This window comes from Saimiri boliviensis, chromosome 7 (genome assembly GCF_048565385.1).
Source record: "Saimiri boliviensis isolate mSaiBol1 chromosome 7, mSaiBol1.pri, whole genome shotgun sequence".
Lineage (NCBI taxonomy): Eukaryota > Metazoa > Chordata > Mammalia > Primates > Cebidae > Saimiri > Saimiri boliviensis.
In genome coordinates this window covers 4,109,365-4,137,297 of record NC_133455.1, presented here as the reverse complement: position 1 = coordinate 4,137,297, position 27,933 = coordinate 4,109,365, and the positions used below count along the sequence as shown (strand labels likewise).

Below are 27,933 nucleotides of genomic sequence, written 5' to 3'. Positions count from 1 at the left end.
GCCTCAGCCTCTCAGGTGACTGGGATTATAGGCACTGCCCCCACACCTGGCTAATTTTTGTATTTTTAGTAGACACAGGATTACACCATGTTGGCCAGGCTGGTCTCGAACTCCTACCTCAAGTGATCCACCCGCCTCAGCCTCTCAAAGTGCTGGGATTGCAGGTGTGAGCCCCCAAACCCAGCCGGATTGTGTTAATTTCATCTCTGTCTGCTCCATGTTGGACCTGATAGAATCTTATCCCAGTCTACTTGTAACAGTTCTTTCTCATCTCACCCATGTATATTCTCTCTCTTTTTTTTTTTTTTTTGGAAACATTGTTCTCCTACCCAAAGGGGAAGATTGGCAGCTAAGCTACGTGCCACTGCACTCTGTATGGTGGCTGGCGTTTCTGTGGGACAGGGAGGACAGCAGGAAGGAAGAGACACTATAGATGCAAGTGTCGTTCCACTGGGTTCTGATATTGGCTTTGCAGCCAGTCTTTCATTTCTGATCTGTGCCATCCATCTGTAATGAAGCAGGATACCAACATGTCTTCCTAATATTCTAGAATTCCAACTGTTGAAAACCTCTTTCTTTGTTGTTAAAATGTTGTGAAGTGTTAGTTTCTGGAAATGTTTTTTTCTAAGAAAAATGATTAAAGTCCTTCCTAGTAAAAAAAAAAAAGGAAAAGAAAAATTGTTTTTTGGCTCCACTGCAGGAGTTCAGTGGCAAGGCTGAATCTCCCCATCTTTTGAATATTATTTTCTTTTTTTTTAAGCATGATAACAGATTTCTACGGGAAGAGAGTAGAGGGAGGAAAAAAGACACTGTATTCTTGAAAAGTGCCCAATTTCTACGTGTTGTGTGGCATACATATATTTTGTAACTTTACATGTATGAACCATCATTTCTTTTAAGCAGTTTGTAATTGCTTTACAAGTAGTTTTAACAAAGCCACAATCTGAAGTTGTATTATAATTTCAGAACAAAAATTATTATTTTTGTCATCTGTAGAGCATAAAATTGTGCCTATATTTCAAAAATAATCTATTGTGGCTTTCATTTGTAGGAAGTTTAACTTTAGAAGGTGAATCTCTGGGTTCTATTTAGCCAAAGAATGGGAGGGAAGTTCTTTTGTTGATGTTATTGCAGCATGAAAAGATAACAGTTAGCCCTTGGATCTGTTAGAAGTCCATCTATTCATAGGTATCTATCCAATAGGATCCTGGCTTTTTATATCCAGTAACGAGCCAAAGACGTAGCAGTTGCTCATAGACACAACTCAGTGTTTGCCGTTGTGTGCACTGATGAGCTAACCTGCAGGGCGGGCAGTACACAGGGGACTTTGACTCGTGTTATTTTGAGGCAGATAGAACAGTAATAAATATTGAGCAAAGAAAGCTAATTTGTATTTGTAACACTTCCATGTAGACAATGTTTTTCAAAATCAATATAAGCCAATTGTCTTTTGCCAGATTTCTTTTATTGCGATGATTAAAAATAACTCAGGTCCAGACTTCTTTTCCACTGCAGCTCTGTTTCCTGTTTGCCCGGATGAGACCTTAAAATGCCATTTAAAAATGCTTTTCAATTGATTTTAGCAATGTCATGCTCAGAGATACGAGATCAGCAGAGAAGTCGAGAAATCTTCACATTCAGTCAATTCCTTCTGCTTACAGAGCTGAGATACAAGGTTTAGTCATTTTTTTTTTCTTGGTGGAAAAAGAAATTTCTTGACAGCAACATTTTGAGTTTACATATCGCCGATTGCAGAGCATATTTCCAATGAAAATAATGACGAAGACTATAAACTCTATATTGCCTCGCCTGATATTTATCTAGGATTATGTTGAATCTGTTATTGTCAAATACTTATATTAACTTGGAAGTCAAATGCCGGCTGGGCATGGTGGCTCATGCCTGTAATCCCAGCACTTTGGGAGGCCGACGTGGGCAGATCTCCTGAAGACAGGAGTTCGAGACCAGCCTGACCAACATGGAGAAACCCTGTCTCTGCTAAAAATACAAAATTAGCTGGGCATGGTGGTGCATGCCTATAATCCCAGCCGCTCAGGAGGCTGAGGCAGGAGAATGGCCTGAACCCAGGAGGTGGAGGTTGTGGTGAGTTGAGATCAGCCACTGTACAACAGCCGGGGCAACAAGAGCAAAACTCCCTCTCAAGAAAAAAAAAAAAAAAAAAAAGAAAAGAAAGAAAGTTAGATGCCATGCTGTTCTATCGTGAGTGCGTTAACATCCACCTTAACGATGCTTCCCGGCGAGTGTTTTGGACACAGGGCTGGTTCAGGAAGAAAACCGAGCCTCCGCTGGGCTCCATCCAGTAACATCTCTTCCAGCTTTCCAGGGAAATCATAATTCAGTGAAAGGAATAGTTTAGGGCTCTGAACTGCAATTTTCTATTTTCAAATGGTTGCTTTTAGCCCCCTTTTTTTTCATTAAAGTTAATATCTTTTTTAATTGGTAGAAAAGAGGTTTTTGAAACTCTCAAAGGTTTACTATGTTAAGGGCATTTGGAATGGCACACACGCCCGCTTGCTTACATGGTAAATTGGGGAGGAGTCAAGACTTCTGGAGGCTTGAGGTGCTTCCGGTAGCTGAATACAAAATGTGGCACCAAGGACAAAACCACTGCAGCCTCGTGTGTCCCCGCCACCTCCTTTTTTTATTTTTGTTTTTATTTTTTTTTATTTTTGAGATGGAATTTCACTCTTGTTGCCCAGGCTGGAGTGCGATGGTGCAATCTCAGCTCACGGCAACCTCTGCCTCCCGGGTTCAAGCGATTCTCCTGCCTCAGTCTCCCAAGTTGCTGGGATTCTAGGCGCATGCCACCACGCTCAGCTAATGTTTGTATTTTTAGTAGAGACAGGATTTTACCATGTTGCCCAGACTGGTCTCGACCTCCTGACCTCAAATTATTTGCCTGACTCCACCTCCCAAAGTGCTGGGATTATAGGGGTGAGCCACCGTGCCCTGCTGTGCCTCCCACCTTCTGCCTGGATGCTGCCTCTGCCAAACCTTCCCAGGCTTGGGGAGGGCCAGTCTCCTTCCTGTTGATGGTCTCGCCTTGGGCACAGCTGCTTCACCTTTAGCTTGTGTCCCAAAATATAAACCTGACGTGGGGACAATGTCCAAAGTGGACCAGCATACCCCAGGCAGTGCTGTGGGCTCCCTGGCACCCTAAAGACCACACTGTATGCCTACACTGCGAAAAGGCAGGGGTGTGACTTGGGTGACCTCCAGGGACCTAGCCACTTCAGTCATTTCATGCATTGATCAGGCTTAGGTCACATGACACAAAGACGTCCATTTTTGGACTTTTTCACCAAAATGACTGTCTATTTCAGTTCCTTGAGAGAAACCGCCCTTGGCACTGACTTGCCCCGTCAGCCGTTCTGAAGAGGGTCTCACTCCTTGCATCTAAACGTCATCTTAAAAATATTTCTGCCACTGCTTCAACATGAACTGAGAAATGGATTGTTTCTCTCTGGCAGTTTTGTGACATTCTGCCAGAAAACACGACAAGGAATAGTAAGTTGATATCTTGGTACAAATGCGCAGATCGGTCCTGCAAGCACTGCCTTTTCCTCGGTGCCAGGGAGGCCTGTCAGGAGGCTCCTACCGGGTCTTCCCACGCGCTGTCCTGGCTTGTCTGGAAGGATCTGCCTCCTGGGGCCTCTTTGGTTTCCAACATCTTGGCAGTTCCTCCTTGTCCTTGTGCTCTTTTCTTCATTTTTTCTGGGGGGTGGTGGGAGTATTCTTCCCCTCAGGGCTGCTTAACCCAGACCATGCTTCCCGACACTTCCGCCTCCACACCAGGCAGGACCCGCGTGGGCTGGCATGCTCTCTGGCTGGACTTCAGTCATCTCTCCGCTAACCTAGCAACTGAAAAATCACAAAACTGCATTAGGTCTCATTTAAGAGACTTTTTGTATGTGTGTGCTTCTCACCTTATCCGTGCTGTGTTTTCAATGGCAAGACCTATTAACAGCAGATGTAACGCTTTGCTCCTAAGGAGTGATGAGTCTGAGCAGCTGTGTAGATGATTCTCTGTGCTGTTTTCCAGGAGGCTTTTTTTGTTGCTGTGAATGACCTTCATTTTATTTCTAAAAAGCGCTTGTCATGGACTATCTAATGTACTTTTCTTTGCTTTCTCCCCTCCTTTCAAAAGCCGCATGCTAAGGGTAAGATCTACGTCCAGAGTCAAGGTAAGAATTTTAAAATCTTTACCTACGTACAGGGATAGAGAATGAATATATGAAAATATGTTTATATGTGATAAATATATATATATATATATATATATATATATATATATATTTTATTTTATTTTTTTTTTTGAGACAGGGAGTTTCGCTCTTGTTACCCAGGCTGGAGTGCAATGGCGCGATCTCGGCTCACCGCAACCTCCGCCTCCTGGGTTCAGGCAATTCTCCTGCCTCAGCCTCCTGAGTAGCTGGGATTACAGGCACGCGCCACCATGCCCAGCTAGTTTTTTGTACTTTTAGTAGAGACGGGGTTTCACCATGTTGACCAGGATGGTCTCGATCTCTCGACCTCGTGATTCACCCGCCTCGGCCTCCCAAAGTGCTGGGATTACAGGCTTGAGCCACAGCGCCTGGCCGATAAATATATATATTTAAAAGAATAAGTTTGCATTCTTTAGAAACGCATATTGAGATGTTTAGGGAGGAGATAATATGATTTCTGAGATTTACTTAATCAGTAAAATGTCGATTTTTGATTTTTCTTGTTTTGAGACGAGGTTTGGCTCTGACACCCACGCTGGAGTGCAGTGGTGCAGTCTCGGCTTTGCAACCTCTGCCTCCTGGGTTCAAGTGATTCTCCAGCCTCAGCCTCCCAAGTAGCTGGGACCACAGGCATGGGCCACCATGCTCAGCCTATTTTTTTTTTTTTTTTTTTTGTATTTCTTGTAGAAATGGGGTTTCGCCATGTTGCCCAGGTTGGTCTTGAACTCCTGGGCTCAAGCAATCTGCCTGGGAATGGCTACATTATTATGATTTTCTCACATTTGAATAAAAGAGAAATAGGAGAAATGATAAAATAACAATGTAAAATGCAGATCACTTGACATTTTCTGCAAGTGGAAATATGATATACCCCATCAGCAGTACGTTTGGAAAAAATAAACCGAACAAATGCAGAGCATCTCTGTTTCAGTGGAGTTGAGTTAGGGACCTGGAGCTCTTTCCCCTTCCCCTTCCCCCTTCCTCCCTGCCCAGTCCTACCCCTTCGGTGGCATCTGAGGCCCTTCATCAAACCTTCTGAGGTTTAAACACAGTTTTTGGATTTTTTTTGTATATTTCAGTCTCATTCTGCCACCCACGCTGGAGTGCCATGGTGCGATCTCGGTTTACTGCAACCTCCGTCTCCTGGGTTCAAGCAATTTTCCTGCCTCAGCCTCCCGAGTGGCTGTTATTGCAGGTGTCCCCCGCCACGCCCAGCTAATTTTTGTATTTTGAGTAGAGACGGGGTTTCACCATGTTGGCTGATCTCGAACTCCTGACCTCAGGTCATCCGCTCGCCTTGGCCTCCCAAAGTGCTGGGATTCCAGGTGTGTGCCACCACGCCCGGCCTGTCTAAACAATTTGTAAACCACGGTACCACACGATAGAAATAATGGAAAGCCCAGCTCCAAGGAAGAACAAGTAACCCGCCCCAAGCTCAGGTTAGAAGGAGTGCAGATGCTGCGGCCAGGCGTTTGCGCCCCCCGAGGACTCCGTGGGGCTCAGGTGTACCTGAGGCATGCCACCCTGTCCTCACCATGTCCTTGCTGCACTGGCTTCAGTGACATTTTAGCTGGTACAGCAGGAAAAATCCTGGCTCTGAGGCGGTGTGCAGTTTGAACACAGCATCTACCACCTCCACACTGTGCATTTTGAAGCCTATTTAACCTGTTTGAACCTCAGTTTCCAGCTGGATAAACTGGAGGAACCAGTCTGCTCAGTGGGCCTTTGAGGCTTACAGTGGCGTGTGGCAAGTGCCTGCATGGTTAGGGTTAGCTGGCTTGGAGGGGCGATCCTTAAATAGCCCTTGTCAGCATCAGTCAGTGCGAATAATGATTATGCAGGTTTTAGAGGCTGTTAGATGACTTGATTTACTTACATTTTATACAATTTCAAAATGTTTCTGCTACCAAAATAATCTGTTAGATGTTGCCTCTGGATTTTCTCAATTGCAAAATACTCATTTTTTTTTTTTTCAGCAAAAATTAAATGTAGCTTCTCTCTCCGAGGAAGTAATAGACAGCAGACTGTCAGACATGAGTTGGTGAGGGTTGAGAGTGGACTTCTGAAGGGAGGTATAATTTTTATTATACCTGTTTACTTGGGCTGTTTAGTTGACAGTGTTTTTGAAAACTGTTACTTTCTGGCATTTTTAAGGAACTCCTGGTTTGTCTAACCCAGTTTGGGCCTGTCATGGATACTGGGCTGAAAGGGGTGGGTCTTTTCTCCTGTGGAATTTGTGGGCTCTCTTTAACCCTCTGTGCTGTGGGATTCATGGGACTTCAGTGGTCCACTCAGAGCGTGGAGTGGCTTTATAAAAACCAGGCGCTTCCATTAATTAAACTTCAACACAAGTGGGCCATGCGTGGTGGCTTACACCTGTAATCCCAGCACTTTGGGATGCTGAGGCAGGTCCATCACTTGAAGTCAGGAGTTTGAGACCAGCCTGGCCAACATGGCAAAATGCTGTCTCTGCTGAAAATACAAAATTTGGCCAGGTGTGGTGGCAGGCACCTATAATCCTAGCTATTTGGGAGGCTGAGCCAGGAGAATCACTTCAACCTGGAAGGAGGACTTTGCAGTGAGCCAAGATCATGGCACTGTGCTCCAGCCCGGGCAACAGAGTAAGACTGTGTCTCAGAAATAATAATAATAAGCTTCAACACAAAATCAGTGGTTATATTTTGGTAGTTGCATCAAAGTGAACTTTCTCTTTCTTTGTTTCTTTGACCCAGGAATTGCAACAACACCAAATGCCGCCTTTAACTGGAATACCTTTCTTCAACGTTCAGGTGAGATATGAAACCTTAGAGGATTTTGATGAAATGCCTCTTGGCAGTCAGTTTCAGGAGCACCTGACGTTCATGTGGTTTTGAAAAAGTGGTTATCAGGGAGAACAAGTTTAATTTTCCTCTGTCTACAACTTCATGAGTGGTTTTATCTTTTTGAGGAACAGCAGGGCTAGAAAGCCAGAGAGAGAGGGGCTCTGGGCCTTTCTGATGCTGTTTTTAGCACCTGCTTCCCAAATTTTCAGTATCATTTCCTGTGACATTTGTTCTTTATAAGAATAACAACCTTATGTGTTCATTTTATTTTACTTTATTAATTACACATATAATTAATTTACCATTGTAGAAAATGAGAAAATATCAGAAAATACAACACAATTTTTTTCTTTTTGAGATGGAGTCTCGCTCTGTTGCTCAGGCTGGAGGGTACTGGTGTGATCTAGCTCACTGCAGCCTCCACCTCCCGGGTTCGGGCGATCCTCTTGCCTCAGCCTCCCAAGTAGCTGGGACTGCAGGCATATGCCACCATGCCTGGCCAAAAAATGCAATAAAAATTTAAATCATTTGAAATTTCAGCACCAAAAAAGAACTGCTATTAATGTTTGATACGATCTTCCTCAACAATTTTACATGTAAATAATGATTTTTAAGAGACAAAAATGAAATCAAGCCTCACTTGCCACTCTAACCTGCCTTCCTTGCTCATTTTGTCAGTGGTGGAATAGAGTGAACTCATCCTTTTTTAAAAAAGAAATTCTGAAGTTTGTATGTAGTGAAATGCAGAGTTCTCAAGTATAAAATTAGGTAAATGTTTGACAAATGTATATACCCATGTGACAAATACCCTAATCAAGGTAACATTTCCACCACTCAAGAAAGTTCTCTCAGGCCCTCTTCCATATTTAATTCCTGACTATTTATAGGCGACTCCTAGTCTAGTTTTTCTTATCTTACATTAGTTTTATCTGTTCTTGAACTTCACCTAAGTGGAGTATTCCATTCTATAGATCACAAATTATTTATCTCTTCTTCTGTTGATGAACTTTTGGCTTGTTTTCCTTTTTTTTTTTTGAGATGGAGTCTTGCTCTTGTCACCCAGGCAGGAGTGCAATGACACAATCTCAGCTCACTGCAACTTCCGCCTCCCAAGTTCAAGCAATTCTCCTTCCTCAGCCTCCCGAGTAGCTGGGATTACAGGCGCCTACCATGACTCCTGGCTAATTTTTGTATTTTTAGTACAGATGGGGTTTCACCATGTTGGCCAGGCTGGTCTCAAACTCCTGACCTCAGGAGTTGAGATCACCTCAGGTGATCTGCCTGCCTCGGTCTCCCAAAGTACTGAATTGCAGGCGTGAGCCACTGCTCCTGGCCAACAGTCTTTAATTTTAATTTTTCTAGGGAGATAATGAAACGGTGTCTCGCTGTCATTCTTCTACGTTTCATTTCCATGATGATGAATTTTGTTCAGCATCTTTTTATGTGCACGTTGACCATTCATGTCTCTTGTTTTGTGAGTGTCTAGCCAATTGTGTGTGTCTTTTAATTACTGGTTTGTAGAACTTCCTTATATTCCAGGTACAAGCATTTTGTCAGATAAATATATCATTAATATTTTCTCCCATTCTCTCATTTATATTTTCATTTGCTTAACCACGTCTTTGACGAGCAGAAGAGGTTTAAAGTTGATTGAAGTCTAGTTTACCAAATTTTTTCTTTGATAGTTAGTGCTTTTGGGTCCTGTCTACAAAATCTTTACCTACCCTGTGGTCACAACAATGTCTTTCTTCCTTTCTTCCTTCCTTTCTTTCTTTCTTTCTTTCTTTTTTTCTTTCCTTTTCTTTTAGTGTCTTTAGAAGTTTTAGTGCTGTAGCTCTTTCATTTAGGATTATAAATCCATGTAAAATTACTTTTTGTGTGTGGTATGAGGTAGGGATAAAAATTTGTTTTGTTTTTCTTAACAATATCCAGATGATTCCGGCGTCATTTATTGGAAATGTTTCTCTTTGCTCGTTGAATTGCTCTGGTGCCTTTGTTGAAAGTCAGTTGACTGTATGTGGTGTTTCATTATCTATGTCTATCTTTATTCTAGTACCATGCTGTCTTGTTGCTGTAGGTTTATAGTAACTCTAGAAACCAAGTAGTGTTTGTCAATATCTTTGTTTCAGAAATATTTTAGCTCTTCGTGTTTTTTTGAATATCAATTTAAATTTGGGGCTCAACTTGTCAATTTCTGTAAAATCTTGTTACACTGAACCTCCGTCTCCTGGTTCAAGCAATTCTCCTGCCTTAGCTTCCTGAGTAGCTAGGATTACAGGTGCACACCACCACACCTGGCTAATTTTCTGTATTTTTGGAGAAATAAGGTTTCACCATGTTGGCTAGGCTGGTCTTGAAGTCCTGACCTCAAGTAGTCTGCCTGCCTCAGCCTCCCAAAGTGCTGGGATTACAGGCTTGAGCCACCATGCCCAGCCTCCTGCAAACTTCTAAGAAGAGACTGAAGTTGCAAAATCAATTCTCTGCCCTCCGCCAACAGAAAGACACCCCAAGTCTGTTTTCATGCTAAAGCCTTGAAACAAGAAGATGTACATTAGCCAAATAACGTATGAACAAAAGTTCATCATCCACTGATCATTAGAGAACCGCAAATCGAAACCGCAATGAGATAACATTGCTTCTCATTCAGAATGGCAATTATTAAGAAGTCAAGAAACAATGGTGGTGAGCTCGTGGAGAAATAAGAACACTTTACCCTGCTGGTGGGAATGTAAGTTTGGAAAACAGTGTGGCAATTCTACAAAGATACCATTTGACCCAGCAATGCCATTACTGGGAATTTCCCAAAGGAATATAAGTCATTCTGTTACGAAGAAACATGGACGCGTATGTACATTGCAGCACTATTCACAAAACAGAGACATGGAATCAACCCAAATGCCCATCAGTGATAGACTAGATAAAGAAAAGGTGGTACATATGCATCATGGAATATTATACAGCCATGAAAAGGAACAAGATCATGTCCTTTGCAGGGTCATGGATGGAACTGGAAGCCATTATCCTCAGTGAACTAACACAAGAACAGAAAACCAAACATTGCATGTTCTCACTTAAAAGTGGGAGCTGAACGATGAGAACACATGGACATAGGGAGGGCATCAATGTACCCTGGGGCCTGTCCGGGAGGGTCGCGCTGGGGGCGGCGGGAGAGCATCAGGAAAAATAGCTAATGCTTGCTGGTGAGGGGCTGATAGATGAGCACCATGACACATGTTTAGCTGTGTAAGAAAGCTGCACATCCTGCACACGTGTCCCAGAACTAAAACAAAATGAAACAGAAAACACTTGAAGGAAAGCCTCTACCACATACTCTAGATCCGTGTTAAATCCTATTGAAAAGAAAAATTTTCAAGCATTTTATCAGAAGTCGTTTTCGTGGTGTATTCATCAATCTCAGCCACACTAGCATGGCTCTTCTCAGAATTACAGACGACCCACACGACCCCGGCTGCTTCGTCATATCGGTTACATGGAGCATTTACTCAGAACGAGTGGGCCCATTTTCAATTTCCTGTTGTAAGGTTAGTCTGTCTTCAATACATCACAGGACGCAGTGGCATTGTAACTAAGATTCATGATGTTTAGCAGGAGAAGGATTTGTCATCAAGTTCCATAGTCTCGGGGTTGATTGTTCCATTGGTCTTGCTATTGGATGATGAAGGGAAGAGCCTGGAGATTTTAAACACTCCTGAGAAAGCGTTTTCCTCTGGAGACCTACTTGGCTGCTGCTTCATCTGAATGTGTGCAATTAGAAGTTGTAAATGTATTCAGAATAGATGGGCTTAGAGAGACTGGTTGTGGCTCTGGTAGCTGACGGTGGCAGATAACGGCTTCAGGGTAGGTGTCAGATGAATCTGCGTCTCTGGGTTTTATGATCAGGCATCTGTTCGCATTTGTGCCATCATGTGTCCTTGTCATCGTCTCTCAGACTCTGGGGATGAGCCATCCTCATCATCCTTAGTCTATCTTCCCTTGGCCTCTGGAGCACTGGAAACTGTGAGTGGGAATCATCCCTCTGTCTTGGAGCTGCAGACAGTGAAAACAGTAGTGAATTTGGTAGAGACTATCCTTGATCAAATGCCCTCTGCCTTCTCACCAACTATTAACCTTGAAATCAGGGGGCAGTGGGTGGGAAGGGCCTCGTTTAACACTGCATATAAACAGCTCAGTGGTTGATTAGTCACCAGGGTTTGCAGTGTGCTTCTTAAATGTCTGATGTCCGCATCACAATGCATTCTGCTCTTCCAGAATGTCACAGGTTTTCTGGTAATACTCAATTCGATCTCTAAGCCCTGGCTCACAAATTACTCAGTCTCCTTAAGCTACAACATTAAACCCCTCTTATGTTTACATTATCTCACATGCAAACAGATCAACTAAGAACAAATAAAGAATAAAGCAGGTTAAATGCAGTAAATGGCATTGTTGTAATTTTTTCACGTGATATTGACAGCAGCTATTCTGATCGGAAGCTGGATGTGTAGACATCAAATTAGTTACCTGGTCTTTGAGTTTTTATGTGCATTTCCAGATACATTTCAAATGTTACAATTCCATGTTCTATGAGTTTTGCCTTTAAATGCCAATGACCAACACATCTAAAGTAGTGATTCCTTGCAGCCTATCAATCCTAAAATCTGTGAAAGCTTAAATTTGACTGGGTAACTCCTTTCTGCTTTTCTGATTTCTGTTTTATTGTATTTCTAGATTTATTGCTATTTCTGTCTCCTCCCTCCATCTCTTTCTCTCTGTCAACTCTATTCGTATATCTATAATGGAAACTCAAATTTGCTTAATTCAGATTGTAGCATTTTTCTTCTTCAGGCTAGTCCTAGGAAAACTCACTTGTCTTTCATATGGAAAACCAGTGTTAATAGAAGCCTTTATTCTTTCCCAGCCCTCAAAATCAGCTTTTTCAGCTAGTAAGTCTAATTAATGTGTTCAACTGAAGTTCTTTTTTCTTTGTAAGAACAAGTGAAAATAATAATCCCAGCATTTTGGGAAGTCAAGGCAGTGGCTCACTTGAGGTCAGGAGTTCAAGACAAGCCTGACCAACATGGTGAAACCTCGTCTCTACTAAAAATACAAAAATTAGCCAGGCGTGGTGGCTCATGCCTGTAGTCCCAGCTACTTGGGAGGGTAAGGCAGGAGAATCACTTGAACCCAGGAGGTGGAGGTTGCAGTGGAGCCAAAATTGCACCATTGCACCCCAGCGTGGGCAACAAGAGTGAAACTCTGTCTCAGGAAGGAAGGAAGGAAGGAAGGGAGGGAGGGAGGAAGGAAGGAAGGGAGGAAGGAGAGAAAGAAAGAAAGAAAATAATAAAGAGAGCTTCTGGAATAGAATACAGGCATAGAGACTGGCTCAGCGTGGATTGGACTTCTGTTCCTGAGCCCGCCGGTGACTCACACTTGGGAGATGAGGCAACATGGGGTAGCTGTTGGCAGCAATATGCCAGATCATGAAAACAACACATTTTGTTTTGAAGATAAAAATACCGTTCTCCAGGAAATGTTACTATCAGAAAGACATGTCAATGTGTGCATTTGTAAGTGATGCCTGCAAACCTTGACTCATGGATAACGTAGATATTAGAGGGAAAGCAAAGGTAGTAAAAATAAATTTGGCGTTAAAGGAGAGAGACAAAATTTACTAAAAAAATTAGGTATGTGCCTTACTTCTGAGCATCAGCAGGCCCACCTTATTTAATAGTTCCTTGTTAAAAGCTAAGAATCCATACCACCTTAAAGCTGCCAGGGGCTTTAGGGAGCCTGAAATGTAATTCATCAGAGTTGATGCTACCTGTGATGAGCCTGAGCGCTTGAACACTTGATCAGGATTTGTCCACTCTGATCTTTATTTTCTGCGAATGTTATTTTATCTGTGAAGAGTGCTCATAGGCTACTCAAATCCAAATGCTGTCTCTGCCTTTTAGTTTTTGTTTTATTAAAAAACCTGGAATAAGTGGAGGCATATAGCCCTTCATTCCATCATTTTCTAATTTAGTTTCCTATATTCCCATTACATTTAGTCTCCAGCCCAGGAAGAAGATGAGGAGAGAGGAAAGGAACGTAGCTCATCTCCCTGCAGTGTCCTGCAGGTCAGGGGTCTCATCATCAATTTAGTAAGTCAGGGACCAGCACTTTTAAAAATGGAAGTGAAATAAAACAGAAAACATCAAAGTGCCCTTGCACATAATAAGCCTAAAGTGTGTTTTTAATTATATATAACCTCTGTGTCTGTGCGCATTTATGTATCTAGTGTGACTGAGTTGCAGCATAATGGTTTATCTTACCATATGTCATTGTCAAAAATCTCTGAAAGTCGGGAGAGAGATCCAAGATGGCTGATCACTAGCAGCTCGGGATTGTAGCTCCCAGTGAAAGTGCAAAGAAGGAGAGGACGCCACACCTTCACATGAATTCTTGTTGCGCACGCACCAGGAGATTCCCAGCGGAGGAGCCCCACGGGTCGCCAGCGCGACTCTTGTGACCGGCGAGGCGGTTTTGCCGGCGCCTCGGAGCGTCGGTTCTTGGTGCAGAGTCAGAAAAGCACCATCAATCTAACGCCGCTGATTTAGTCGGCACAGTGGGTTGCTCAGATTTCGGCGCTGAGAATCAATAAGTTGGACGTCCACTCAGAAACCCAATTACAAAGACGGTAATTATAAAGACCACATGGATAAATCTACAACGAAGGGAAGAAAACAGCCAAAAACGGCTGAGAATGCCCAAGATCAGAACGCCTCTCCCTCAGCGGGGGATCCCAGTTCCTCATCAGCAACGGAACAAGGCTTGATGGAGAACGAGTGTGTTCCAATTACAGAAGCAGGCTTCAAAACGTGGATAATGAGAAACTTCTGTGAATTAGAAGAACCTGTTCTAACACAATCCAGAGAAACTAAGAACTTTGAAAAAAGGTTTGACAAAATGTCAACAAGAATACAAAATTTAGAGAGGAAAATAAGTGAATTGATGGAGCTGAAAAACACAATACAAGAACTACGTGAAGTATGCACAAGTTTTAACAGCCGAATTGATCAAGCAGAAGAAAGGATATCAGAGGTCGAAGACCAACTCAATGAAATAAAACAAGAAGACAAGATTAGAGAAAAAAGGATAAAAAGGAACGAGCAAAGTCTCCAAGAAATATGGGACTATGTGAAAAGACCTAATCTACGCTTGATAGGTGTACCTGAATGCGACGAAGAGAATGAATCCAAGCTGGAAAATACGCTTCAGGACATTATTCAGGAAAATTTTCCCAACCTAGTAAGGCAGGATAATATTCAACTCCAGGTAATACAGAGAACACCACAAAGATATTCCTCAAGAAGAGCAACTCCAAGGCACATAATCGTCAGATTCACCAGGGTTGAAATGAAGGAGAAAATACTAAGGGCAGCCGGAGAGAAAGGTCAGGTTACCCACAAAGGGAAGCCTATCAGACTTGCAGCAGATCTCTCAGCAGAAACCCTACAAGCCAGAAGAGAGTGGGGGCCAATATTCAACATCCTTAAAAAAAAGAACTTTCAACCCAGATTTTCACATCCAGCCAAGCTAAGCTTCATAAGTGAAGGAAAAGTAAAGTTTTTTGTGAACAAGCAAATACTCAGAGATTTCATCACCACCAGGCCTGCTTTACAAGAGCTTCTGAAAGAACCACTACACATAGCAAGGAACAAACAGTATCAGCCTTTCTAAAAAATACCAAAAAGAGCATCAATATAATGAAGAATTTACATCAACTAATGGACAAAATAGCCAGCTAATATTAAATGGCAGTATTAAACTCACATATATCATTGTTAATTCTAAATTTAAATTGACTAAATCCCCCAATCCAAAGACAGACAGACAATTTAGATAAAAAACTAAAACCCATCAGTATGCTGCATCCAGACCCATCTCACATTCAAGGATACACAAAGACTCAAAACAAGGGATGGAGAAAGATTTACCAACCAAACAGAGAGCTAAAATAAATAAATAAAAAGCAGAAGTTACAATTTTTGCCTCTGATAAAATAGTTGTTAAAGCAACAAAGATCAAAAGAAGCAAAGAAGGACATTATATAAAGATAAAAGGATCAATGCAACAACAAGAAGAGCTAAAGATCCTAAATATGTACGCACCCAATACAGGAATACCCAGACATATAAGACTAATAAAGAGACTTAGACTCCCACACAATAGTAGTGGGAGACTTCAACATTAATATTAGACAGATCAATGAGACAGAAAATTAACAACGATATCCAGGACTTGAACTCAGATCTGGAACAAGTAAACGTAATTAACATTTACAGAACTCTCCACTTTAAATACACAAAATATACACTCTTATCAGTACCACATCATATCAACTTAGAAGTTTAAACGAAATGTTGGTTGGCTCCTTGTTTGTTACTCTCTTCCCTCATTTTCTTTTATGTCTCCATTATTAAGGACAATTATAGGCATACCCATATTTAGACTGCATTCTAACCCGGGCAATAAAGCAATACCCCCATTCTCTCTCCCTCTTCCTCTTTCTCTTTCTTCCTCTTCTTTATTCTTTTTATTATTCTTTTTTTCTTTCTCAAAAAAAAAAAAATCTCTGAAAGTCAATATTGTACCTTATGGATGGTTCTCCTCCCAGGACCATCTTTCCAGTGGTCCTGGGATACTTGCAGTGGGAGGGCCACTTTTTTCCAGCCTACATGACCAAAATGCCACCGGGTCTCCAGAGCCTGGAGTTCTCAGTAGCTAAGTGCGTTAGAGCAAAGGACCAGAATCCCAGCACTCACACTTCTCACGCAGCAAAAGTACAGAAACATATCTCTTCACCTGATGGCACCTGGGATCTTCCAACAGTGCTTTGAATACCATCTCCGGGTGCCATCTTTGTAGACTGTTCGGTATCTGCTTTTTTTTTTCCAATTTGATAATACCGATTCTCGGCTTTTCCCCTTTTTATGGGACATTTGTGGTTCTCCGTGTACCTCCCTTCCTCCTGTCTTCCTCCTGCTGTGTATGTGAATAGGTATTCCATGCACATCAAGAATGTGATGGACGTGACGCTGCTTCCTTCTCAGGGTGTCGTGTCTGGATGTGGAAGGCATCAGCTTGTCCCAATACCAGAGATCTTTTTCTGACAATATAAACTGTGTGCGTGTGTGTGTGTGTGTGTACACACAGGCCGTGTGTGCTGGGCTAAGCTTTTCTCCCTTAGTTAAGCTGGTGTCCCCTGGTTCCCTTAGGTACTATACAGGTATTATATTTCCTTTGTAATTAATAAGTACTTTTTAAGAGGGCTCTCTTAATCTCTATCTTCATCAAACTTTCACTTGCAAATTTTAGCATTCATTACTGGCTCTTGCCTAGTAATGTAGGCGTTGCATGTTTCTCCTGCCTGATCTTGCAATCCTGTAAAGTTTTCTCTGTTAAAAAAAATCATGTATTAAAGTGAATAGCTTGGCTCTTGACCTCATATTCAAATGCCTAACTCAAATTCTTCTGACGTCAATTCAAATTCTGCATGTAGCTTCTAGCTGAGACTTTTGGTTAAACAAGGACTCCCTAAGGTTTGCATTTCCACTTAGAAGCAAAGGCCTGGGTGCGGTGGCTCACACCTGTAATCCCAGCACTTTGGGAGGATGAGGCCGGTAGATCACCTGAGGTCAGGGGTTCGAGCCCAGCCTGGCCAACATGGTGAAACCTCATCTCTACCAAAAATACGAAAATAAGCCGGGCATGGTGGCCTGCGCCTGTAGTCCCAGCTACTTGGGAGACTGAGCAGGAGAATCACTTGAACCCAGGAGGCAGAGGTTGTAGTGAGCCGAGAATGCACCACTGCACTCCAGCCCAGGCAACAGGCTGAGACTCCATCTCAAAAAAAAAAAAAAAAAAAAAAAAGTATTAAGGAAATATTAAAAACTCAACGTATTTCAATGAAAATTGACAATGCAGATTGTCAGCAGCTTATTCAGAGGCTGTGATTATTTTCCAAGGCTTTTCTAAGAGCGGCAATCTCGATCTTAACATTTCAGTAAAGATTTTCTTCAGTTAGGGATTAATTTCTTGAAGCTCTTGTGATTGTGTTAAAGCGGTCTCCATAACTCATTACATTCAAACTAGTTGTATTCCTGTTCAAGATCTGGATAGCACAGAGAAAACGAAAGTGTTTGAATTAAGTAATGAATGAATGCCCATCCTGGGAAAGAAAACTTTTAACCTGCATGACACTATGGTCAATTATACAGGTTATAAATACTGAAGTTTTAGGGTGGCTTGTGTGAAATATATTAGCAATTTCTATTGAATGCATCGTCTGCTGAGCTGGAATAAGCCACCTCAGGATGTGCCAGCTGCTCCCATTTGTCCTGTGATGGAGCTATGGACCCTCTAAGGCAGGCATCCCCAAACTTTTTACACAGGGGGCCAGTTCACTGTCCCTCAGACCGTTGGAGGGCCGCCACATACTGTGCTCCTCTCACTGACCACCAATGAAAGAGGTGCCCCTTCCTGAAGTGCGGCGGGAGGCCGGATAAACGGCCTCAGGGGGCTGCATGCGGCCCACGGGTCATAGTTTGGGGACACCTGCTCTAAGGCCTCCAAAGTCCTTTGCCAATAAGGCTCAGCTTTTTCCTGTATCTGCAGATGTCTTGGTCTGGATCCCTTATTTATTTATTTATTTATTTATTTTTTTGAGATGGAGTCTCACTCTGTCACCCAGACTGGGAGTGTGGTGGCGCCATATCAGCTCACTGCAACCTCCGTCTCCCGGGTTCTCCTGCCTCAGCCTCCCAAGTAGCTGGGATTACAGGCGCCCACCACCCTACCTGGCTAATTTTTGTATTTTTAGTAGAGACAGGGTTTCACCATGTTGGTCAGGCTGGTCTCCAACTCCTGACCTCAGGTGATCTGCCTGCCTCGGCCTCCCACAGTGCTGGGATTACAGGCCTGAGCCACCGCACCCGACAGGGATCCCTCACATTAGAGAGCAGATGCATTATAGGAAATTTGGACTGTGAAGCGAATTTGTCTAAATTTATGCCTCTTTTTCAGAAACTTTTATTACAAAATTAAACATATTTTCTCATTTAAAAAAAAAAAAAAAAAGATGGGCTGGGCATGGTGGCTCACTCCTGCAATCCCAGCACTTTTAAGGTGGGTGGATCGCAAGGTCATGAGATTGAGAACAACCTGGCCAACATGGTGAAACCCCATCTGTACTAGAAATAGTAAAAAAAAATTAGCCAGGTGCAGTGGCACGCGCCTGTAGTCCTATCTGCTCAGGAAGCTGAGGCAGGAGAAGCACTTGAACCTGGGAGGCAGTGGTTGCAGTGAGCTAAGATCAGGCCGCTGCACTCCAGCCTGGGCAACAGAGCGAGACTCTGTCCCAAAAGAAAAAAAAATAAAAGATGCACCAGCTGAAAGCAGCCACCCTGCATTTCTCCTGATGCATGTCTCCCGTGAGGGCCGCTTCGTATGTGTCCGCCAGGCTCACCTGGACACTTACAGTTGGCTAAACTTTCATTGGGTCCTGCGTGAGCTCATCATGTGTCCAGGGCCTCATGCAACCAGGATGGCTGAGTCTCCGCACTAAAGCCTCATTCTTGGCCTGGCGCAGTGGCTCAGATTCTCCAATCACTTAGGTGTTAAGCCCATTGTCCATTAGCTGTTCTTCATGGTGCTCTCCCTCCTGCCCTCTCCCGCCCTCCGACAGCCCCAGTGTATGTCCTTCCGCCCATGTATCCATGTGCTCTTCTCATTCAGCTCCCACTCATAAGTGTTTAGTTTGCTGAGGATAATGTCTCTGCAAAGGACATGATCTCGTTCCTTTCTATGGCTGCATAGTATTCCATGGTGTGTAGGTACCACATTTTCTTGATCCAGTCTATCATTGATGGACATTTGGATTGATTCCAGGACATGTGTTTCTTTAGATGTGTGTATCCCTCTATGCATATATGAGTTCATGAGTATATTTTTCTATTTTCATCAAGAAATTTTTCTTCCTATCTGGAATTGTATCTAACTCTTTTCTAGAATATCTGGCTACTATTTCAGTCATAGTTGAGTCAGTTTTCCCTTGCCTCATCCTTCTTCTTTACAGCAGGGGAAGTTGCATTTTACAGTCTGAGCCCAGCTCCATTTTTTCCTACCAGAAAGCATAAGTTTACAGCAAGGACATTAATATAAAAGTAAGAGTAGGGGCGGGGCGGGGTGGCTCACACCTGCAATCCAAGAACTTTGGGAGGCCGAGGGGGGCAGATCACCTGAGGTCAGGAGTTTGAGACCAGCCTGGCCAACATGGTGAAACCCCATCTCTACTAAAAATACAAAAATTAGCCGGGTATGGTGCCGCATGTCTGTAATCTCAGCTACTCAGGAGGCTAAGGCAGGAGAATCGCCTGAACCCAGGAGATGGAGGTTGCAGTGAGCCAAGCCGAGATTGTGCCACTGCATTCAGCCTGGACAACAGAGCAAGACTCTGTCTCAAAAATAAAAAAGTAAGAATAGGAGCAGCTGGCCTCGAAGTCAGAGGCCTCCACTTCTGAATGCATCTGTGATATCACTGCTGCTGCAGCATCCAGAGTCCTCCCTACTGAAAACATTCCAAACTCTTCTCTTACAGAGATTAACCAAAGTGCTGACAATTTGCACGTATTTCTTCTGATATGCGGACTTCGACAAGTGAAGGACCCGCTGTACCTGGTGGGCGCATTTTCAGGTGTGCTTGCTGGTTACCTTCCTCCGTTGTTTATGGAATTCCTGTGGGCTCGTGTCTCAGCATTTCTCTCTTCCAGGCTTTGAGCTTTTTTAGCTCATTCTCTGCACATGAGAGCTGTTTCTAGATTGCTGCTTTCGAAAAGAACAGAAAACGGTGTATGGGATCAGCAGCTCTGGGAGGAATTTCCACTCTGTTTTCCACTGTCCTGTGCCCTCAGGTTCTCAGAAAAATCACAAAAATAGCAAATAATTGTAAGACGAAAAGAATTTTACCTGAAAATATTTCACACATACCAATCTGTGTGATGCATTTGGAGTTTTATTTATTGTTTAAGCGAATCTGTATCGCTTTAGTATATTCCAGAGTCCACGTTGAATTGTAGTGATACTGGACACTCATCCTAGTTATCCAGTAAGTTAGAAATCTAGATAATGGATATTATTGTAGAAAAAAATTCTGCTTAAAATCATAAAATGTCAAATACAGAAATTCTAAAATACTATTTAAATTGACTAGTATTATGAATGAAAGCCAAGTGATATGAAATAATAACTGAGAAATTTTATTGAAGGAAATTGTGCTTGCAGCTGTGGCTGGAACCCATGTGAAGCGTTTCTTTGTTTTCTTTTTTCTTCCCCAGAATGGCACCAGGAGGAGCCCAGTGTGTACCTGGTGATTGTGGGGCCCGAAGTAAGTTGATGTGCAGTAAACACTGATCTCACCTTTGTTTCCTTCTTTCTACTTTTTTTGTGTTTTCCACAATTAGTTTACATTGCTCTTCTAACCAAGTGGGGTTTTCCTCTTTTTAAGGAAATGAAGTCAGTTTGCCTTTTAAAAAATGAAAACTAGACCAAGGTTAAAGATCATTACAACTACAATTAATCTTTGCAACTAATTTATTGCATAAAACTGATAACTTCTACAGAAATATGGAGGAGTCCAGCCAGGCGCAGTGACTCCTGCCTGTAATCCCAGCACTTTGGGAGGCCGAGGCAGGTGGATCACCTGAGGGCAGAGGTTTGAGACCAGTCCTGAGAACATGGTGAAACCCTCGTCTCTACTAAAAATACAAAATTTAGCCAGGCATGATGGTGGCTGCCTGTAATCTCAGCTGCTAGGGAGGCTGAGGCAGGAGAATCACTTGACCCCGAGAGGTGGAGGTTGCAGTGAGCCAAGATTGTGCCACTGCACTCCAGCCTGAGTAACAGAGTGAGATTCCGTCTCAAAAAAACAAAAACAAAAACAAAAACAAAAACAAAAACAAAAAAACAAAAAAAGAAATACAGAGGAGTTCTATAGAGAGAAAATTGAAGTTATATAAAGTGAAAATTAGTCTAATTTGGTGCAGAAGGCAAATATTATGTGTGCTCCAAATTGTTTTTGAAATTTCCACTAACTTGGTGTCGTTCCTGCTACCCACCATCGGGTAGCAGGTGACACCTTTGGGAGCCCTGTTGTGTGGAAATGAGTATCTGTAAATCTGAGAAACACACTGGGACGGGAGACGTTCCGACCCGACCATGGCGGCCGTGACCGAGGGTGGAGCCCCTGGGAGATACTTGGAGATGCCGCCTCCAATTCCATGGGGACTCCGAGATATTCCCTCATCCGTCAACAGATGAGGATCCAACACCTGCTGTGTTTCACGCCGGTCCTGGCAGGAGTCCCAAGCACTTAGAGTCATTGAATCGGTGGCTGCGGTGGGCATCTCACCAGAATGAACTCGTACTTACTCCAAGCGGATTGGAAAACAGAACACACCTGGGTGTTTCCAGGCAGCCAGGGAAGACCGATGGCCGTGACAGCTCTGTGTCTTTGTGGGTTTTCTTTTCTTTGAGATGGAGTTTCGCCCTTGTCACTCAGGCTGGTGTGCAATGGCATGATCTCAGTTCACTGCTACCTCTTCTTCCTGGGTTCATGCAATTGTCTCACCTCAGTCTTCCGAGTAGCTGCGATTGCAGGCACTTGCCACCACGCCTGGCTAATTTTTGTATTTTCAGTAGAGGTTAGCCACGTTGGCCAGGCTAGTCTGGAACTCCTGAGCTCAGACAATCCGCCCACCTCAGGCTCCCAAAGTGCTGGGATTCCAGGCGTGAGCCACAGCGCCCGGCCTCATTGTGGGGTTTCTGTTCCGCAGTTGCTGCTGTGGCCTCTGTGTGCGTCCCTCCAAACTCCATGCTGAAACCTAATCCCCAGTGTGAGGGTGTTAAGAGGTGGGGCCTTTGAGGGTGATTCAGGCATAAGGGAAGATGAGTCCCCGTTAGGGAGGCCCCAGAGAGCTGCCTCGCCCCTTCCACCCAGCAAGGACGCGGCGAGCATCTCTATGGGAACAGGCCTCGCCAGACACCCGTTTTGCCACAACGCGCTGTCGGGCCTCCTGCAGCCTCTGGGACGGTGAGCAGTGCATGTCTGTGGTTTGTCAGCCTCGGGTTTATGGTGTTTTGCGATCGCAGCTCCCACGGAGAGACAGCTGCCTGGTCTGTAGTGTTAATAAAATCTGTGTGGCTGCACTGGTCATCTCATGCAAATGAACTTGCACGGACTTCAAGCAATCTGGAAAACACGACACCCTTAGTGTTCTCAGCCTGATGGGTGTACCACTGGCAGTGTCAACTCCGTTTCTTTGAGGGGTTTCTGTTTCTGGTCCCTAAAACAGTAGTGTCTCTGAAAACCGGAGTGAATGGAACGTCACACAACTGCCTGGAGCCTGGTTTGTTTTTCGGTTCTTCCTTACATAGTTCTTCTAGTTCCCTAGGGACCAAAAAGCATGCCAGGGGAGTTGCAAGCTTTTCTCAGTATTTTCAAAGGCTTTTGGAAATATTTACCCGGAAAGGACCGCATAAGGTATGAAAAATGTCAAGGGCTAGGCCGGGTGCAGTGGCTCACGCCTGGAATCCCAGCACTTTAGGAGGCCAAGGCGGGCGGATCACCTGAGGTCAGGAGTTTCACACCAGCCTGGCCAACATGGTGAAAACTGTCTCTACTAAAAATACAAAATTCAGCCAGGCATGGTGGCCTGCACCTATAATCCCAGCTCCTCGGGAGGCTGAGGCACAAGAATCACTTGAACTCAGGAAGTGGAGGTTGCAGTGAGCTGAGATCGCACCACTGCACCCCAGCCTGGGCAACAAAGCAAGACTCTGTTTCAAAACAAATAAACAAACAAACAGAAACATCAAGGGCTAGAATCTGTGTGGCCACATTGAATACCAAACGGAAGCTAAATTACGCTTAAATGTGGCAGTTTGTTAACATATGCTCACACACACGTACATATACACACACACGTACCTACACACATACATCATATACACATACACGTATATGTGTGCAGGTGTGTGCACACACATACATATATACATACACACGTGCATGCAGGCATGCACACACGTACATATACACACACGTACATATACACATGCATGCATGTGTGTGCAGGTGTGCACACACACATGTACCTACACACATACATATATACATACACGTGTGTGCAGGTGTGCACACGTACACATGCACATGTGTTTGCAGGCATGCACACACGTACACATGTGTTTGCAGGCGTGCACACACATGTGCACACACGTACATATACACATGCATACATGTGTGTGCAGGTGTGCACACAGATACATATACACATACAAACGTGCGTGCAGGTGTGCACACACGCACATTAAGTGCTAGCCTTGTGGTAACAAGGTAATTCCCAGCGCACTAATTAATGTTAAGTCCCATAGAGGCACGGTCATTATTACTACTTTTTCAAATTCTCTCTTCATTTTTCTGTTTGAAGAACGTTGAAAGAAAAGCTTCTAGTTGGATGCTAAAATTCTGGCTAATCGAGCGAGAAGGCCTCAGGCTTGGAGCCATGGGCACACAACAACAGCATCTAGAAGGAATGTAAAATGTGTTTTTCTTTTTCGTTGTTTTCATTCTTATATCACATCCTATGTATAGTGCTTGATACCGGCTTTCCGATCATGAAAATCTCCTTCCGAAATAAATGGACTTCACAAAGAGTACTAACTAAGCAGTGTTCCAGATGGTGTGCAGATATGACAGACTGTGAAAGTGCATGTGAATAGCCCAAGTTTGGGAAAGAGTTCTGTGCAGGGTTAGCATGTGGGGTGGAAGAAATACTTCAAAAGTGCCCCTGCTGGAGAGGAGCCTCCACAGACACTGAACCGAAGGTGATCTGGTCGCTGGCTCTGGCTTTTTTGGGGTCACATTTTCTCTCCAGGAAGCCAGTACAAGTACAAGGGGCAAACGTAGGGACACACAGATAGCACTGGGTGCGTGACAGAGCCCCCTTCCAGAGAAGTAAAGGCTCAGGGCGTCCGTGAGTCGACGCAGAGGTGGGAGAAGAGGGAGCTGCTGGGCGCAGGGTGCCCTCCTAGACTTCCCGTCCTCTGAGCCCCGCTGCTCACGGTGAGGCAGCAGGTGCCGGTTGCGTCTTTATGGCTTCTGAAGTTAACAGTGTTTTAGGGGCGACACCGTCTTGCTGCTGCTGTTTTCATATGAAGCAGTCAGAAATGTTTTTCACTTCCCGGAGGAAATATGTCTCTTCTACTACTTCTTTTTTTTTTTTTTTTTTTTTTTTGAGATGGAGTCTCGCTCTGTCTCCCAGGCTGGAGTGCAGTGGTGTGATCTCGGCTCACTGCAGCCTCCGCCTCCCAGGTTCAAGCAGTTCTCCTGCCTCAGCCTCCTGAGTAGCTGGGATTTACAGGTGTGCACCACCAGGCCCGGCTAATTTTGTATTTTTAGTAGAGACGGGGTTTCTCCATGTTGGCCAGGCTGGTCTCCAACTCCTGACCTCAGGTGATCCACCCGCCTTGGCCTTTCACAGTGCTGGGATTACGGGTGTGAGCCCCGCCCCCTTCTGCCACGTCTTTACGGAGCACGGCACCTCTCCTCTAATTGTCGTTTGCCTACTTTTGAAAGCACAATATGACTGTAAAAAGTGTTTGCCTTCCTTCCTAAAGTGGTTATTAGAAATCTTGTCCCTGCAGGGCAGGGAGCTGACTGTAGGAACAGCCACAAGTCCAGAGGCCTCCTCTTTTTATTTGGAGGGGCACATGTGTGCGTGTGTTTATTAAAAATAATGTCAGTGAAATGCCTTTATTTTTAAGTGCTGGGATCTAACTAAACACTGTGTGCATGTCAGCATACGCACACGCGCGCGCACACACACACACACACACACCCCTACAAAATGCATCTGTATTTTCTTTCCTTTTCTAATTCTGGAAGGAGGTAATCACGAAATGGCTTTGGCTGTTGCGGAGCTGACTGGGACTCGACATTCTAGAATTAAGAACAGATGGAGCCATGGGCTGGTTGAAGGTGCCGTAGGCCCTCGGGAGCGATGGAAAGCCCCATCTGGGGACGCTGTAGCTCCTCCACGATTTCCAGAGCCCCCCACTCTCCATCCACACTAGTCTAACCCATCTGTACACTACCTGATGACAAGATGCATGGTAGGCAAGAACAGGTCCCAGAGGAGTCCCCTAGAGCCGCCACCCAACTAGACCACTGCCCCCAAAGCCTGACGTTCCCGTCTGGAGCTGCACATCCAGCCCAGCACGTCAGTTTGCTTGGGTGGAGCAGATAACGCAAAGTGAGGAGAGAAAAGGGTGGCTGGACAGGCAGCGCTGCAGCAGGGTGTCCAGGACCCTGGTGGGAAGGACTGTGGTCTGAGAGTCTTTTTAATTAGTCAGTTATTAAGAATTCGAGGCCGGGCGCGGTGGCTCAAGCCTGTAATCCCAGCACTTTGGGAGGCCGAGGTGGGTGGATCACGAGGTCGAGAGATCGAGACCATCCTGGTCAACATGGTGAAAGCCCGTCTCTACTAAAAAATGCAAAAATTTAGCTGGGCATGGTGGCACGTGCCTGTAATCCCAGCTACTCAGGAGGATGAGGCAGGAGAATTGCCTGAACCCAGGAGGCGGAGGTTGCGGTGAGCCGAGATCGCGCCATTGCACTCCAGCCTGGGTAACAAGAGCGAAACTCCGTCTCAAAAAAAAAAAAAAAAAAAAAAAAAAAAAAAAGAATTCCAAAGCACCTCTTCCACAAGGCACTTTGCTATCTCTAATTAAAGCAGTCCTAGGAAATGGAAACGGACGCCCTTGGGTTATGGATTTGTTGCTTAAGCAAACGGTCATGAGCGCCAGGCCTGGGCCTGTCTACACATAGCCCCGAGCTGTGCTGGGATTTGCTGAAACGGAGCCTTCCACACCCAGCTGCGGTTCACGGTGAGGCCGCGGGTCCTCCCGGCCTTGGGGAGCCTTTAGCAGAGCGAAGGCTCTGGGCACGACCCTAATTTAAGATCTCTGCCTCTTCGAAGGTCTTTCTCAAATCTAAGGGGAAAAGCAACAGCGATTGCCACAAAAACCTTGACACCATCTCAGTGGGTGGAATAAGTTGAGTGTCTAAGCCTCTGAGGCTGCACTGAATCTAACAAATTGCAAGCCCCTTCCAACAGCTCGTTTACTTCCGATTCTCTCCCTCCCACAGAAGCTTCGGAACGGGAGCGTCTAGGGCCTGGCACGCTGCAGACAGGGCCGTGTCTTCACGTGCTGTCTGGTTTTTAACTGTAAGCAGGAAATTACTTCTCTCTGGGAGAGAGAGCTTTTTAGGAAATGGGGGAGCCCTATCTCCTCAAAGCCCTGTTTATCAGTGTCCATGGTGTCGACGCTTTACCAAGGCCCGTTTCCATTTACTCAGCAGGTGTCACCGAGCACAGAGTGGGGACTCCAGGCGGGTATCCACAGGCAGCTCCAGGCGTGGGCAGAGCGGATTCCGCACGCTTGCCATAGTAACCCGCTACACGTGCACACACACACACACGCAGACGTCAGAAACGGTCTGTTAAACAATGCACTTTCTTTTACTTCGTGCAATTCACGCATTCTGATGTTTTAAAAACTGTCCCATGCTGCCTTTTGTTATGACATGCTTTTCTATCCTATGCCATTTTGAGAAACGCTTCTTTTTATTTTACCCCACAATTGATTTTATAATTTGCTACCTAGTAGCAGTGTAGTTTGACACACTGTGACTTGGGTGACCTTGGATGGGGTGTCTGTGCGGGGGGTCTGTGAGTGTGGGGGGCGCGCTGAAGTTCTCTGGTTAGGGCCAGTGCGCTTCCGCTTCCTGCGGGAGAAATTCTTTCTGCAGACCTGCCTGGCTCAGACGCCACCCGCTCAGATACGCTTCCCCTGACCACTCCACTTAAACTCCCTCTCCTCCACCATCGTTATAAAATTTCCAAGCATCCGTTAATTTTCAGAGTTCCGAGTACAGAACTAGCAGGAGCCTGAGGGCGGCTTCGTGCTTGTGGTTGACTGTGCTGCAGTGTGACTGGTGCACGTGCTGAGGATCTGGAGGTGGGTTTGAGGAGTGGGTAAGAGGTCAGGTCTTGGGACACATTAAAATTTTTATTGGAAAGACTGTGGCACGCAGCAGATTTAACACCCTGAGTCTCACTGTGACCTGTGGCATCCAGTGGGAGCGCACTCCGCTTCCGCCCGTTTCTTTCTCTGTTAACTGCGAAGCTCAATGAGTGAACACACCCTTTAGCTATCAGTTAGACACTTCTGGAGGGCTGGAGCTTTTCCAGATCGTGTTCACTGCCTGTTAGTACAGAATCACATTGACTTACTTAGTGTGCCTTGGAAGAGACAGTCTTTTTTTTTTTTGAGTTGGAGTTTTGCTCTCACCCGGGCTGGAGTGAAGTGGCACGATCAGGGCTCACTGCAGCTTCCGCCTCCCCACCCCCGGGTTCAAGCAGTTCTCCCACCTCAGCCTTCCGAGTAGCTGGGATTATAGGCATGTGCCACCACACCTGGCTAATTTTTGTATTTTTAGTAGAGATGGGGTTTCACCGTGTTGACCAAGCTGGTCTCGAACTCCTGACCTCAGATGATCCACCTGTCTCAGCCTTGCAAAGTGCTAGGATTACAGGTGTGAGCCACTGTGCCTGGCCAGCTCCATCAGCTTTTAGGAGGAAGCGGCAGTGCATCTATAGCTGTGCTTCCATCTTGTCCATTTCTCTCCATGGACCCCCAGTTCTCAGGAGGTCCCAATGAAGAAACCACAGCAGTTCGGTCCTGAGCCTTCGCTCCAGGCA

The 27,933-nt window shown here is 44.7% G+C and overlaps 1 protein-coding gene across 9 annotated transcripts in view; it reads left to right on the top strand.

The window, feature by feature from the left end:
* Window positions 1-27,933, top strand: part of GLT1D1 (glycosyltransferase 1 domain containing 1) — a 158,774-nt gene that overhangs the window by 51,534 nt on the left and 79,307 nt on the right. For 7 of the 9 annotated variants that reach the window (XM_074402031.1, XM_074402028.1, XM_003937097.4 and 4 more), the window contains 4 exons: window positions 4,169-4,205; window positions 6,980-7,036; window positions 19,710-19,805; window positions 20,446-20,495. In XM_074402031.1, the coding sequence (XP_074258132.1) occupies window positions 4,169-4,205; window positions 6,980-7,036; window positions 19,710-19,805; window positions 20,446-20,495 (240 nt within the window). The remainder of the gene's footprint in view (window positions 1-4,168; window positions 4,206-6,979; window positions 7,037-19,709; window positions 19,806-20,445; window positions 20,496-27,933) is intronic. The other 2 variants (XM_010347631.3, XM_010347632.3) reach the window with 2 other exon arrangements.